This window comes from Megalops cyprinoides, chromosome 4, assembly GCF_013368585.1.
Source record: "Megalops cyprinoides isolate fMegCyp1 chromosome 4, fMegCyp1.pri, whole genome shotgun sequence".
Lineage (NCBI taxonomy): Eukaryota > Metazoa > Chordata > Actinopteri > Elopiformes > Megalopidae > Megalops > Megalops cyprinoides.
In genome coordinates this window covers 14,213,216-14,225,838 of record NC_050586.1, presented here as the reverse complement: position 1 = coordinate 14,225,838, position 12,623 = coordinate 14,213,216, and the positions used below count along the sequence as shown (strand labels likewise).

The 12,623-nt window shown below is 38.9% G+C and overlaps 1 protein-coding gene across 2 annotated transcripts; it reads left to right on the top strand.

The window, feature by feature from the left end:
- Positions 1-6,034: 6,034 nt before the first annotated feature.
- plpp5 (phospholipid phosphatase 5) lies at positions 6,035-12,202 on the top strand. 2 transcript variants are annotated; one of them, XM_036526105.1, is made up of 8 exons: positions 6,035-6,228; positions 7,295-7,428; positions 7,790-7,898; positions 8,149-8,239; positions 9,021-9,084; positions 9,696-9,820; positions 9,916-10,086; positions 10,527-12,202. In XM_036526105.1, exons 2-8 carry the CDS (start codon positions 7,358-7,360, stop codon positions 10,694-10,696), a joined length of 801 nt encoding a protein of 266 aa, XP_036381998.1. In that variant the 5' UTR covers positions 6,035-6,228; positions 7,295-7,357; the 3' UTR covers positions 10,697-12,202. The 2 variants fall into 2 exon arrangements, with proteins under 2 accessions (XP_036381998.1, XP_036381997.1); XM_036526104.1 differs by having other exon boundaries at positions 9,916-10,122.
- Positions 12,203-12,623: the final 421 nt, after the last annotated feature.

Genomic DNA, 12,623 nt, shown 5'->3' with positions numbered 1-12,623 from the left:
CGTCCCCTACTTCCCTTACCTTGAGGTAGAATATTGTTTTTCATATATTTATGAATATATTTATATGTTCATTTTTACAGTTTTTTGTCTCTGGTGGTCCTTTTAAATGGTGTTTGTCTCATTGACTTTGAAATATGTGTTTGGAAATTTTTTTTTTATCTCAGTCTTTTTACAGTTTACAAATTCAGACTTGTCTTTCTATTGAGGTAAATTGTGATACATTTCATCATTGCACCATAGCTTTGACGTCATTTTACTTTGTTGGCTTAAAATTGAAATCTGAGGCACACATGTAAAACAAAATTGAGATTTTGAAAGCAAGGTGATTTTTTTTTTTCAAACAGCAAGAGTATTAAGGTAGGATCCAGAATGAGAGGTTTTTTGCATTGTTTCCTCCTGCTATCTGCAAACTTAGTGATCCCCTAATTTAATCATGGAAAATAATCAGAAGCGTTGCTTAAGGGCATTTCGGTAAGATTGTGTTAATTTAATGTGAAATTTGTGTTCGTACAAAGGCACATCATGGAAACATCTGACCCTAAGTACCCATGCGATTTTCATGTATGAGTGAGTGCGTTGTCTGATATATACCAGCAGACATATTTCATATGATAAGGAGCCTGTTTGTAGGAGGAAATCCAACTGGTGTAATGCAAGGCAGCTCTCACAAAAACACCAAGGGTACCTCTCTGTTGTCGATTAGATGCAAGCAGGTATCTAATTTCATCCTGATTTTTCATCTGGGTTTTATGTGCAGGTTTTTTTTCTGTTTACATTTACCACAATTTATTTCTCATTAGAGACAACCATAGAGCTTTCCACGCTTTGTAACAAGCTCTTCGACACATTAAGGTTCAAAGTCTGAGAGCTGCCAAGTAGCCAAATGCCTTGTTTCTCCATCTTAGGGGAGAAAATTTTGAGTATTGTCACCAACCTCTAAAGGTGGTCTAGTTGAGCGCCACAGAAACAATGGCCAGCCCCAATAGTCATTTTACAGTTCTAGAACTTGCCTCCAAGGAGAATTTGGAGTATTTACGTATTGAACTACAAAATTCTGTTTCCTGAGATGTTGAATGAAATATGCACAAGTTAGTGTTTTGTGTGCTTTGTTTACTTTTTTTTTTTTTTTTTGAAAAAGCACTTTTAAGGCATGTCTGTTTCATCTATAGAGGATGCTTAAGGGAAAGATATGTCATCATTGAAATGCAATTTTTTTTCAATTTATTACAATATAATAGAACACACATCATTGTATAAGGTTTTAAAGGGAGCATTTCTTTGCCCTTTATTTTATTCATAGAAGAAATGTATTGCTAGTGTATTTCCTAACAAAATTAAACTTCTTAATCAAAATCTCTTTCTGATTCGAACTGTCTTGCATATTGTAGGCAACACTACATAACCAGTACTCTTCCAGTTTTATCTTCCAAAAAGCTGAAGCACTGCCTATAACACATGCTGTTATCATCTAATACTGTGACTCAAACATAATGTTGTTTACCCTAGTAGAAAGACAAAGCACCAACTTCAAATATCATCTTACTTTTTATTGTTTACATTGTCAAAAGTATTCTGTGTTGGAAATACGATGTAACTGTGGCTTGTCTCGTTTGTATTTATTTTAGTTTAAATGACGCTGATCATGTACCTTTTCAATGCCTTCAAGCTTTTTTTGAGTTATCACGCATGTATCACATGAAGTTGTATATTTCTTAGTGTAATAATGCACAAATATACAACTGACTTCCATGTACCATGTACAGTGTTCAATTGCACATATGGCAACATAGACTACATTGTGACTGTTGCACACTTTTTGTACCTATTGTTTTTATGATGTAGTATTTTTTTAAACAAATGGAAAAAAATGTATTTCTCTCAAAGTACACAGTGAAAAAACATAACGTGCAAAACAAAAATATTGTGAAAATTTGACATGGGGGAGCTCCACGATTACAGCAAGCTGTAGCATCTATTTGAACTTCTTACATGTATGTGAAGGCCACATATAGAACTGGGGGCCTCAGAAATGGCCAGGTTTGCCTTGCCTGTCTTGTGAAATACTGTAGTGACTCCTAACTTTTAACAGCAAGTAACAATTGTGATGTGAAGTAACTTCTTGGGCGTATTCATGCGCATAGTTGGCGTGAACTCGTCTAATCATGTAGGAAATGGGTGCACTCACTGTAACTGTATTTGATCTTGTGCTTTCTCATTTCTGGTATGTTATTGTGCAGTTTTTGTGCATCATTTTACAATCATGCATGTGAGGGGGCACATCGAACCTGAACCAAACAACTGAAAAATGTTAGGAAGTACAGTTTTTAGCAGAGACTGATCAGAGATATTCCACAAAAACAAGTTTGTCTATCAGTTTACAGACATCAGCACAACCTTGGTACTTAAGCCTTTTGACTTTCAAAGTTTACTTGAATGTTTGTTTGCGTCAGTTTTTTAAATTTTTATTTGTTTTTTTTTTGTACTGCAGCTTAATATATGATGCATAATCTTTGGTTCTGATTCATTTGCATTTGCATGTTGATATGATATATGGCTGATGTTGATACGATTTTTAAAATGAGGGAATTCTGACAAATCTGAGTGGCTTTTGTCAAGGATTCCATGGGTAGCGGTGGAATCCCTGAGCCTTTTCTGTCCTGTATACAATGGTCTGCAGAACAGAAGGGGGCAGTGTTAAGCAGTCAGAAAGGATACATCTCTTCTGAAGTCTTTTTGCATTGCAGCAAGAAGATCTGTTTTTAATGATATGAGTATCCCTGATAGAGAACATGAGATAAGATAATCAAACACAGCTTTATGCATATGCTTTAAGCTGTCTGTAGGTGGTCATTATTTTTATCTTTATTTTTGATGCTGCTTTCTGTGAAATTTTAATGGTTCAAACTCATGCTGCTTTTTCTGTGCTCAGAATTTTGTATTCATTGATAAATACTTATTTTTGCTCGTACTGAAATTGCACACAAGTTAACTTTGCTGAAACAAATAGCCTTCTTTGTGTCTCAAGATATACTTGTTCAGTTCCAAAACAAGATGTACATTGATCTAAATCTACGTTGATCATTGATAATGTAATCTTCACGTTCACCACCCTCATCCTCCATGCTCCAGTGCAACAGTTGTATAGAAATGCTCAATGTATTACACAGTGCATTGTGTTTTAATGCTCAACTCATCAGTATCCTGTAAACCTCAAATGTATATTCTTTCAAACAATAGCATACAAATATGTTTATACATGTATCCTGTATTGGTCATACCTTATGGAACGTATTGCATATTTATTTTTAAAGGAATTGTTAACGGAGGGGTTAACATCTGTACAATTTGAGATGTAAAAAGGACTGATTTTTTTTTAAAAAAAAGATACATACTTTTAAAGGGATCCTGTTCAGAACCTTGCGGATTGGCTCGTCATTTCCATGTGATCTTAACCTTTTCAAAATTGTCGGTTTTGTGTAATGTTTATTGTAATTGTTGACTGTCCATTATGAACATTGAATTGAAGTATAAACAGAATACAAATCAAGATATAATGGCTTGGCTGGAACTAATATCTTAAAGACACTTATGTAGTGAAATCTCCCTAGGAATTCTGCTAGGGTTGTATCTGTATTGATGTTGCTGTTCCAATTAAAATGAGATGAAAATAACAAAAACTGCATTTCTTTTATTCTGTTGCTCAGCCTATATTATTGCATTGTGTAAAGAATGATGCTTGTCCGAATTTGTACATAATTAGCACCAAACTCAGTTGTTATGTAGCTGTAGCGTGTTTAGATTGCCTGTAATATTTAGCTCCTGAATGTTTGTGACCGTAGGACTGTATCATTTTTTGTACATTATAGACTGAGATGTCTTTTTTTAATTTGAAAAAATTTTGAAATTCAGATGTTTTGCTTTGGCCAGAATTCATTCTGAAAGGTTTTTAAATGACATTCCACAGACTTGATCAGTTTCAGACTTGCTTGAGGATCGACTTCAATAAAACTGTACTGAATGTTCCAGTGTCACAGCCTCTTTGTCGCTCTCTTTCTTAAGCATTTTCCAAATAATGTTTATGGAGATCTGTGTGTAAAACAAAAAGTTTGTATTTTTTATATTAATATGGTTGTAATCTTCAAGCAATAAGGCCCACTAACTAGCATAATCATTTTAAGTTTGAGGTTTGTGGAGTGTTTGGTCAAATGAGAGCTTAGCTCCTACTTGTTTACTGTTGTGCATGGTGCCTAAACTTAATTTCTTTAGTTAAATAGACTGGTAGAAATGGATAATACATAAAATTCAGTGGACACTTTTATGTGTTGTACATATATATATAATATCTTTGCCTAACATCTTCAACATCTGCAGCAATAAAATCCAGTACAACTTCAACTTTTACTGAAAAGTGATTGATGAAAAAAACACAGTGAGACCTTGATGGTGCCATCAAAAATTGAAGAATCTGAATTACATGCTACTTAATACCCAAATAATTACCTCACAAACTGTGCTGCTAACTTCATAAACTGATGCCGACACTAATACAAACAGTATACAGGAGGGTCTTCATGCCCATACTGAAATGGAGAATTGAGCAAATTTGTGAGTAATGCTCTAAGTACATTAGATAAGACATTGACTTTCAAAGAAATTGTCAGGCTCATTTAGAGCCAAGATTTTAACTTTTCTATGTTAAAACCACCAATATGTAATCCATTATTATAACAGTATTTAGGAAAACAGTCTGACTGACCTTCAAGTCTTATAAGCACAGTGATTGATATGCTTGCCACTTTTTTATTATTTGCACGGGATGGTCCAATCAACACTGAAAATGAAAATGTCATATAATTATTTGCACAGGTGTGTAACATCTGATGCCAGAATGACTTAAATGAACTTTTTAATTTCATTTAGTTTTATTTAAACATGAATAAAGAAGCAAATATTATATATACTCTCAAGTAAAGTCATATTACAATAGCTGTTTGTTCTTGTAACTTTATGTTACAATGGGCCTCATATAATCAAATTTCGATTATTATATGGTTTAGAGTAATTATAATGGTTGGACTATTAAATTCGTGGGCTAAAGAAATACAATTGTCCGCCCTTATCCGCGGGGGATATGTTCTAACACGCCCCAGCGGATGCCTGAAACCGCGGATAGTACCGAACCCTATATATACAGTACTAAGTGACTAACGGGCGGGTAGCGTATACAGCGTGGATACGCTGGACAAAGGGACAATTCACGTCCCGGGCGGGACAGCGCGAGATTTCATCACGCTACTCAGAACGGCGCGCAATTTAAAACTTATAAATTGTTTATTTCTGGAATTTTACATTTAATATTTTTGGACCGCGGGTAACAGAAACCGCGGAAAGTGAAACCGATAAGGGGGAACCTATTGATACCAATTAAGAATATAAAAACCCTTGGATGATATTGCGTGCGTTCAGCTTCTGAATGGCTTGGGCAATGCGTTTTTTTGCTTCCATGTCAAACCATTTTCTTTTACTTTCAGTTACTGAAAATGACATGTTTTCTTTTATGTTTATTTGACAGTACGTCGATTTCACTGTACTGCTGAACAACAACTTCTTCTTCTTCTTCTTCTTCTTCTTCTTCTTCACAGCCTTTTTTTGGTGGCATCCCTCCCATTCCTGGACATGTGCCAGAGGATTTGCACACGGCACAACACCTGCCGTTATATAGTGGTTAGGGGGCGTTACCTATGCTAATAACAAACAATCGGCCACGCGCCCCCAATTTATGATCAAGTGAGATTCATCATTCAGTACACCTGGGTAAGAGCAGATCTGAATAGTTAAGAAGCTTTGGTGCATCTGGAGTTGACTTCTCTTATTTTTTTCTCGTAACAGAAATTTAAGAGAAAATATAAGAGAAATATAAGAGAATGTTGGTGCATGAGGCCCAATGATTAAGTTTTCCTTTCAGCAGACGTACTGCCGTATTTTCAACGACCTGTAGGTGTCGCACGGACAATATGACGTGGTTCACATTTTTCAACCTCTGCCCAGAAGGGTTTCTCTTTAGCACATCCTCGTAGCTGCAAGTCTCGGCGAAGCGCAGGTTGACGTGTAACTAAAGGCTGAGGAAGTGCTGGTGAAGCACCACGTCTCCAGGCGGTTGCTTTGGTGCAGGACTGCGGTGTGTTTGAAAGCGGAAAGGGCCAGCAAAAGTGGAACACGTCGTTTATGGTTAGTAGCTCAAGAGCTATTTTACTGTGATGCGAAAGGGGTGATATCGGACGGGGAATAGTGAGGTTACATACGGGCATGCGGAAATAAGCGGCCGGCGCCGTGTACAGATGTTACCGTTCTGGTGTTGGACGGAAGGGACCCCTAGCCTTATTGGGTGTCTGAGCGGTCGTGCCACACAAGCTGGTCCACCAGCACATGGAGTGGTTTATTTAAATGGTAAAGATAACTACCAGTGGTTTGCATCACGGCATGCTACGCTTGAAACAATGTAGCTAACTGGACGCTTAGCTAGCTAGTTCATTACCTGTGTGTTGGATATTGACTTAAGTCTATCATTACGCAACAGAGTTAATTAATTTCCTGCATCGCGCATTACGATAGGATTGATTTACATAATGGCGTTTTCTTCAATGTATGTCTGTTTGCTTTGATCATTTGATTTTGTTTCTTTTGGATCGATGGTTTGATTTCAGCTACACCAATAGCAAATGCTTTGTTGATGGCTAGCTGGCTGGTTACTTTGTTACGTCCCCCAACGAACTAGCTAGTTACCCTGTTATCCAGCCGACAAGATGGCTAATTTGTTTATTGTTTTGTATTTGTTATTGTGTCCAAGGCTTTCTGATGGATTAAACTACATTCTTAAAAAGACACTTGGTAGCTGCGAACTTTTTCAGCTAACAAATGTAGTTATAGGGCACTTTCACCAAAAGGTAAAGTCAAGATAACTTGCTGGTTACGAAGATAGTTATTTGCAGTTAACAGATGGAAAGCAGGCAGACTATTTTCGGTGTTGTACTCACAGACAAACACAACCTTTGATAAAAAATAAAATAAAAAGTTAAACGAAAGGCGGTTCGGCGTCCTTAGTGACGTAATTTGAAAGCAATGGGGCTGTTGTTTTAAAGCATCTTGTACTACAATAGATCTCAATCACACTGGAAATAATCGTGTAGGCAAGGTCCTCCTTACAGTGACAGTGCCATTATTTTTCTTCATCATGACATTGTGAAATGCTTGAAACGAGCAGGACGTGATTGTGGCTGTGTTTCCTTCCGCGCAGTGCTTCCAAGGACTCAAATGGATCTTGAAAAATAATGATTTGATGACCACACCAGGATAAAAGATGAAGAAGAGTTTAGAGAATGGCTTCATGTCAGAGGCATCCATTCGTTTGCTTCTTTTAATTGTGTTCCTGTAAGTACCTGCATTGTTGAAAAACATTGTTTCTTAATTTGGTAAATGACAGGATAGAAAAGAATGATCATTTGGGTGCACTGACCTTGCTGGAACTCTGTGCTTGAAATGCTAGAGATTTGCTCAATGTTTGCTGCTAGGCTCTCATTACACCATGTTATTGCCATTTCCAGACATCCACTAGTAGACATCCTGCTTGCAAAGTGACCCCCCCTACTGTAGGACATTTCATTTCAGAAGTTACCTGCAGACTTTTGGCATCCAAGTTTTCCTGGACATGTTCGTGGCTGAACCTGTTGCCTGTAATGGCATTTAACTTTCACTCTTTTTCTGTAACTCTGTTTTTTTTTTTGCCCCTCAGTGTGACAGAACAGCTGCCTCCATTTAATCGTGAGATTCAGCCTGAGGAGATGTGGCTGTATAAGTACCACCACGTGGAGCATGACCACGTTCCCACCTCACTAATGTTTGTGAGTACTGGAGCTCTCAGAAGAATGTCCACCCACGAGATTAGCCATGCCACCAAGAACAGGCAAACTGTCACAGCTATTTGAACTTCAGTTTGTTGAAGTGTATTGGTTGTGGGTGCCACAATGGAGGGATCATTCATAATCATGTTTTGGAAGCCCTGCTGATGCATCGTAGCTGAGAGAATGTTGACCTGAAAGACTAGTCTTACCGGAACATGGTTTCTATGGGTTTCTTCTCTTTGGTTGACAGTCCATTGCCTGTTTCACTCCACTGGTGGTCATCATGCTGTTTGCATTGCTGAAGAGGGTGGAGAAGGGTGACACCAGAGAGGCCTTTTTAGGTAGGCCTTAAACCTCTACACTAATCATTTATGCTACTGGACAGTGTGCCTCCAGAGCTGGGGCAATCACACTGCAGTGAACCTCTCACTCAGTGTTCCACTACGTATTCTGAGGTCAGAATCTCATTGGTAACCTGGTAGCTGATTGTAGCTGATTGTAGTTGACTAAACTGTGTTGAGTTTCTTTTTTTATCTCTGATTGTATAAAGAAAGGGTAAATCCACTCAACAGTGCTATTGATGGGGAAAAATAATATGTGTACTTTAGCAAAAAGGCCAGAAAGGCTCAGCTTTTTAAATGGTTAATTTATTGAAAATTAAATGGCTGTATGTTGTAAATTGAGAACAGCAAATGATTTGATAAGGATTAAATCATGCACAAACATTTTACTGTGGCTATCCTATGCACTATTCCGTAAGTGTCATCAGTATTTCCTGTACTCTGCATCATCACAGAATCTAATGACAGCCAGAACTAGTAGGAGATAATTATGGGTAATTAAGAAAAGTGAAATGTTGAAGCAGACAGCACATGCTCTTTTTTTCATGAAGTTTCTTTATAGACGGGTGTGACTACGCTGCCCAAACCAATAACAAAAAAGTATAACTTAGCTTCTGTCTTGGGTCCTTTGCACCCATCCTTCATTGTCATTGTTTAAAGGGCACCCAAACTGAGGTGGAATTGGAGTGACTGGCTACCTAGCAAGCAGCCTAGCCAAGAGTCAGTGTTGTAATCCTTTGCTTGTTACTTGATACTGTTTTTTTCTTTTTGTTCCTCACAGCGGTGACACTGACCTTGGTTCTGAATGGGGTCTTCACCAACGCAATCAAGCTGATCGTGGGCAGGTGAGTGCCGAAGCCCAGTCTCCAATTTTTGATGTTCTGGTGAACTTTGTACCCACAGATGCTTAGTGTGGCAGTATGGCATAGTGGTAAGAGGCAGGGTTCGTAACTGAAAGGTTGCTAGTTTGATTCCCCTGCTGTTGTACCCTTGGGCAAAGTACTTAACCCAGAATTGCCTCAGTAAATATCCAGCTGTATAAATGGATAAAATTGTAACCTATATGAGTCGCTCTGGATAAGAGCATCTGCTAAATGATGATTATGTAATGTAATATAATGTAGAAGGTGTGCTATCTGGATATGACTGCCCTCTTTATCCTCTGGAATTTGACTGTGTAGGCAAAATATCACAGAAAGCTAACGTATTAAATATATTGGTTTTTCATGCTATTTTGCCTACTTTAATAACAAAGGATTACATTTTCCATTTAATGTTTTGAGATTTGTTTTTGTCCAGTATACTTGAATTACGAAGTAAATCATGTATATAAACCACAATACAGGAGATTGCTCTTCCATTGCATTAAACCTAGGATGCAGAGATCCTCTTCATCATAGCCTGAATGTTGTGCCTGAAGATGCCTTTGAGTAAAGGTCCCCATTGTTGTGTTCAGACCTAGGCCGGATTTCTTCTACCGCTGTTTCCCGGATGGGCAGTTTAACCTTGAGATGCACTGCAGTGGCGACCCCGAGGTGGTGATGGAGGGGCGGAAGAGTTTCCCCAGCGGACATTCCTCCTGTAATGGCTTTCTCTGCCCGCGCTGATACTCCACCAGCATTGTGTGTGCACTGCACCACTGATCCTTCCCTGTTTCCCTGTCTTCCTGACTCCAGTTGCCTTCGCTGGCCTGGGCTTCACAGCGTTGTACCTGGCAGGCAAACTGCACTGCTTCAGCCCAGCAGGACAGGGCAAGGCCTGGAGACTGTGTGCCTTCCTCACACCCCTCCTCTTTGCGATCATGATTGCACTGTCTAGGACCTGCGACTACAAACACCACTGGCAAGGTGAAGGCCCAAACCAGCCCCTTCCCCGACATTTAGGTCTGTAGTCTGCAACATACACATACTAAATTTCCAAGAGAGATGAGTGTGTGGGTTTATGATAAATTCACCATGCATAGCCAGAAATTACACTTGTTTAGGGAGCCTGACATTTAAAGGGAAACTATGCACATGGCACTGTGCAAGGTTATTATTATAGCAGGTCCACACCAAGTGAGAGGCAGGACAGTAAAATTCCATGCAGAATGTAATGTCTGACCATGCTCAAGTTCTAATGATTAGATTATTGCAACCATCCCCTTCCTCCCACCCCGTGTTATCTCATGTTACGGCTGAAGTTGACGCATCAGCATTTCACCAGCACATGTACATTGATTAAGGTCTCGGTTATCACCCCTGGGTTGCTGCAGCCAAACACTTTTTTCTGTTTTCTCCTCCTCCAGATGTGCTGGTGGGGTCTCTTCTTGGCCTGGTCTTCTCGTACCTGTGCTACAGGCAGTACTACCCGGCGCTGGGCGACCCAGACAGTCACAGACCACTGAGGAACAGAGAACCCATCCCAGCTGCCCAGGAGCGCAAGCAGGCCAACTCCAGCTTCATTCTGCCTTTATAGGGACCCAGCTTACGTCTCGCAGGCCTGTTGGGGGTTGAAGAGATACCTCCTGACCGTGTCAGGTACTAGGGCCAGCTCCTCTAGTTCTGCACCACCAGTGTGTTTGCATCCTGTTGCTGGCGGTGATTTCTAATTGTGCACAAACACAGTCGTACATCTTTTTTCTTCTACTGACAAGGTAATGGATGTTTCCAAGGGGTTGAAGGTGCTGAGCATTTCACAGCTCTGTGCAGAGAATTTTGCCTGTGAACACCTTGAATCTGCTAGAATGCACAAGGGGGCCTCCCTTGACCTTCCGCAAATGATTTGTATTCCCATAGTTTAGAACTGTATACTTAATAGTTGTTGCACAGTGTCCAGAAACCAGCGGCACTGGATTTCTTCAAGTGTGAACAGGATGATTAGAGTAAATTGTGTGATATCATTACCATATTACCTACCGAGTGTATCACCTCATTATGTGACCTTATAACCTGCTTTTCAGCAGCATGTTTTATATGTTGAAGAACTGTGAAGTATGGATAAACCATCGATGTGTGAAAAATGTGACCAATTTAAGAGAAGCAGAGAAGGGGGATCTGATGGTTATAGGGTTTTACTGGCTGTACCAATGAAACAAGCAAAGCGTTTACATGGTGCCTTTGTGCAATAGTTCATTTGCAACATTCTGCATTACATGCAAGTCTAGAGTAAATGGGTAGAGATTCTCAGATGAACACACCCTATGTGTTCCCTAAATAGATAGAATAGACTAGAATAATTGATGCTTTGTGCTTACTTGGACCTTTCACAACATGGTGTAGTACAATGCAAGAATACCTCACTCATGTACATGTACTTCATGGACTTTCTTCCTCTACCTTCTTAGACGATCTTTTTAATTATTTGATGTATGTGATATTGGGCATTTTATACAATTTATTTCAGTTGTGTTTTTATTTGCTATTTGTGGGGGTACAGGGTACACATTGATATCAAAGAAAAAACACTTCTGCTATAGTAGGGTATTATAAACTAATAATTGCTGTTTGCTGTATGAGGTTTTAATGTTTTTTTTCCCAAAGTCTGCCATGTGACCCTAATGTGTATGTTGTTGGTTAGAGAAGCGTTACAACATCATGTTTAGCCCTTTGATGAACTGATGAACTTTAATTTAACGGATTGATGATCTAAATGAAATCATTATGTACTGTAGATGTTGCTTTGTAAAGGTGCCATTAAAGTACCAGGTTAGGAAGAAGGAAATGGTGATGATGACCTTGAATGGGACAAAGACACCAAGAGTAACTTGTCCATATCTTTAAGACCATGTGGATATTATATACATATTAGTGTAGATTTATTTTTACTTTGACGGTAATGCAGTTGCTCATAAGCTTGTTAGATGCAGAATTTTAACTAGATTAGCATTTAATTTTGCAAAAGTTCATGTGAAGTATAGGCAAGTGGCCATATGATGAAATGGCTTCCTTTCACACCGATAATTCAACACTAATATATAAATAACCCCACAGTTGTCTGTTTGCCTTGGAGGTGGGTTGGATAAGTAGCTAACCTACAAGTGGCAGTTACAAATCTGCTAAATTGTGGTTAATAAGAGGTAATTGTTTCCACTTCTGATTTTGTGCCTGTGTAATTGCCAGTCACATTAACATTTGCTTTGAAGCTCTGAGTGACTTCAGTCTCAGGTCTTCCTGCTTTAGTTTTTATATTGGTTTCATTGGATAGGTGATAGCAGAGTTTCATTTCTTGGCTGAAGACACTTAATATCATTCCATTATGCAGTAGAACTGTGAATATAGGTGTCTAACTGTGGATTCCGCCAGTATATTCTTATTGTCGCTACGAAGTCCGTTTTAATAACATCCCAATAGGCCTGAAAGGCACATTGTTAGACCTCCTTATTTGCATTGTCTGACACCAGAAG

Coding starts and splice junctions, on each gene's coding strand:
- plpp5 (XM_036526104.1), top strand. CDS start 7,358: ATGAAGAAGAGTTTAGAGAATGGCTTCATGTCAGAGGCATCCATTCGT. Junction 7,429..7,789: donor CTTCTTTTAATTGTGTTCCT/GTAAGTACCTGC, acceptor TTTGCCCCTCAG/TGTGACAGAACAGCTGCCTC. Junction 7,899..8,148: donor TTCCCACCTCACTAATGTTT/GTGAGTACTGGA, acceptor TTTGGTTGACAG/TCCATTGCCTGTTTCACTCC.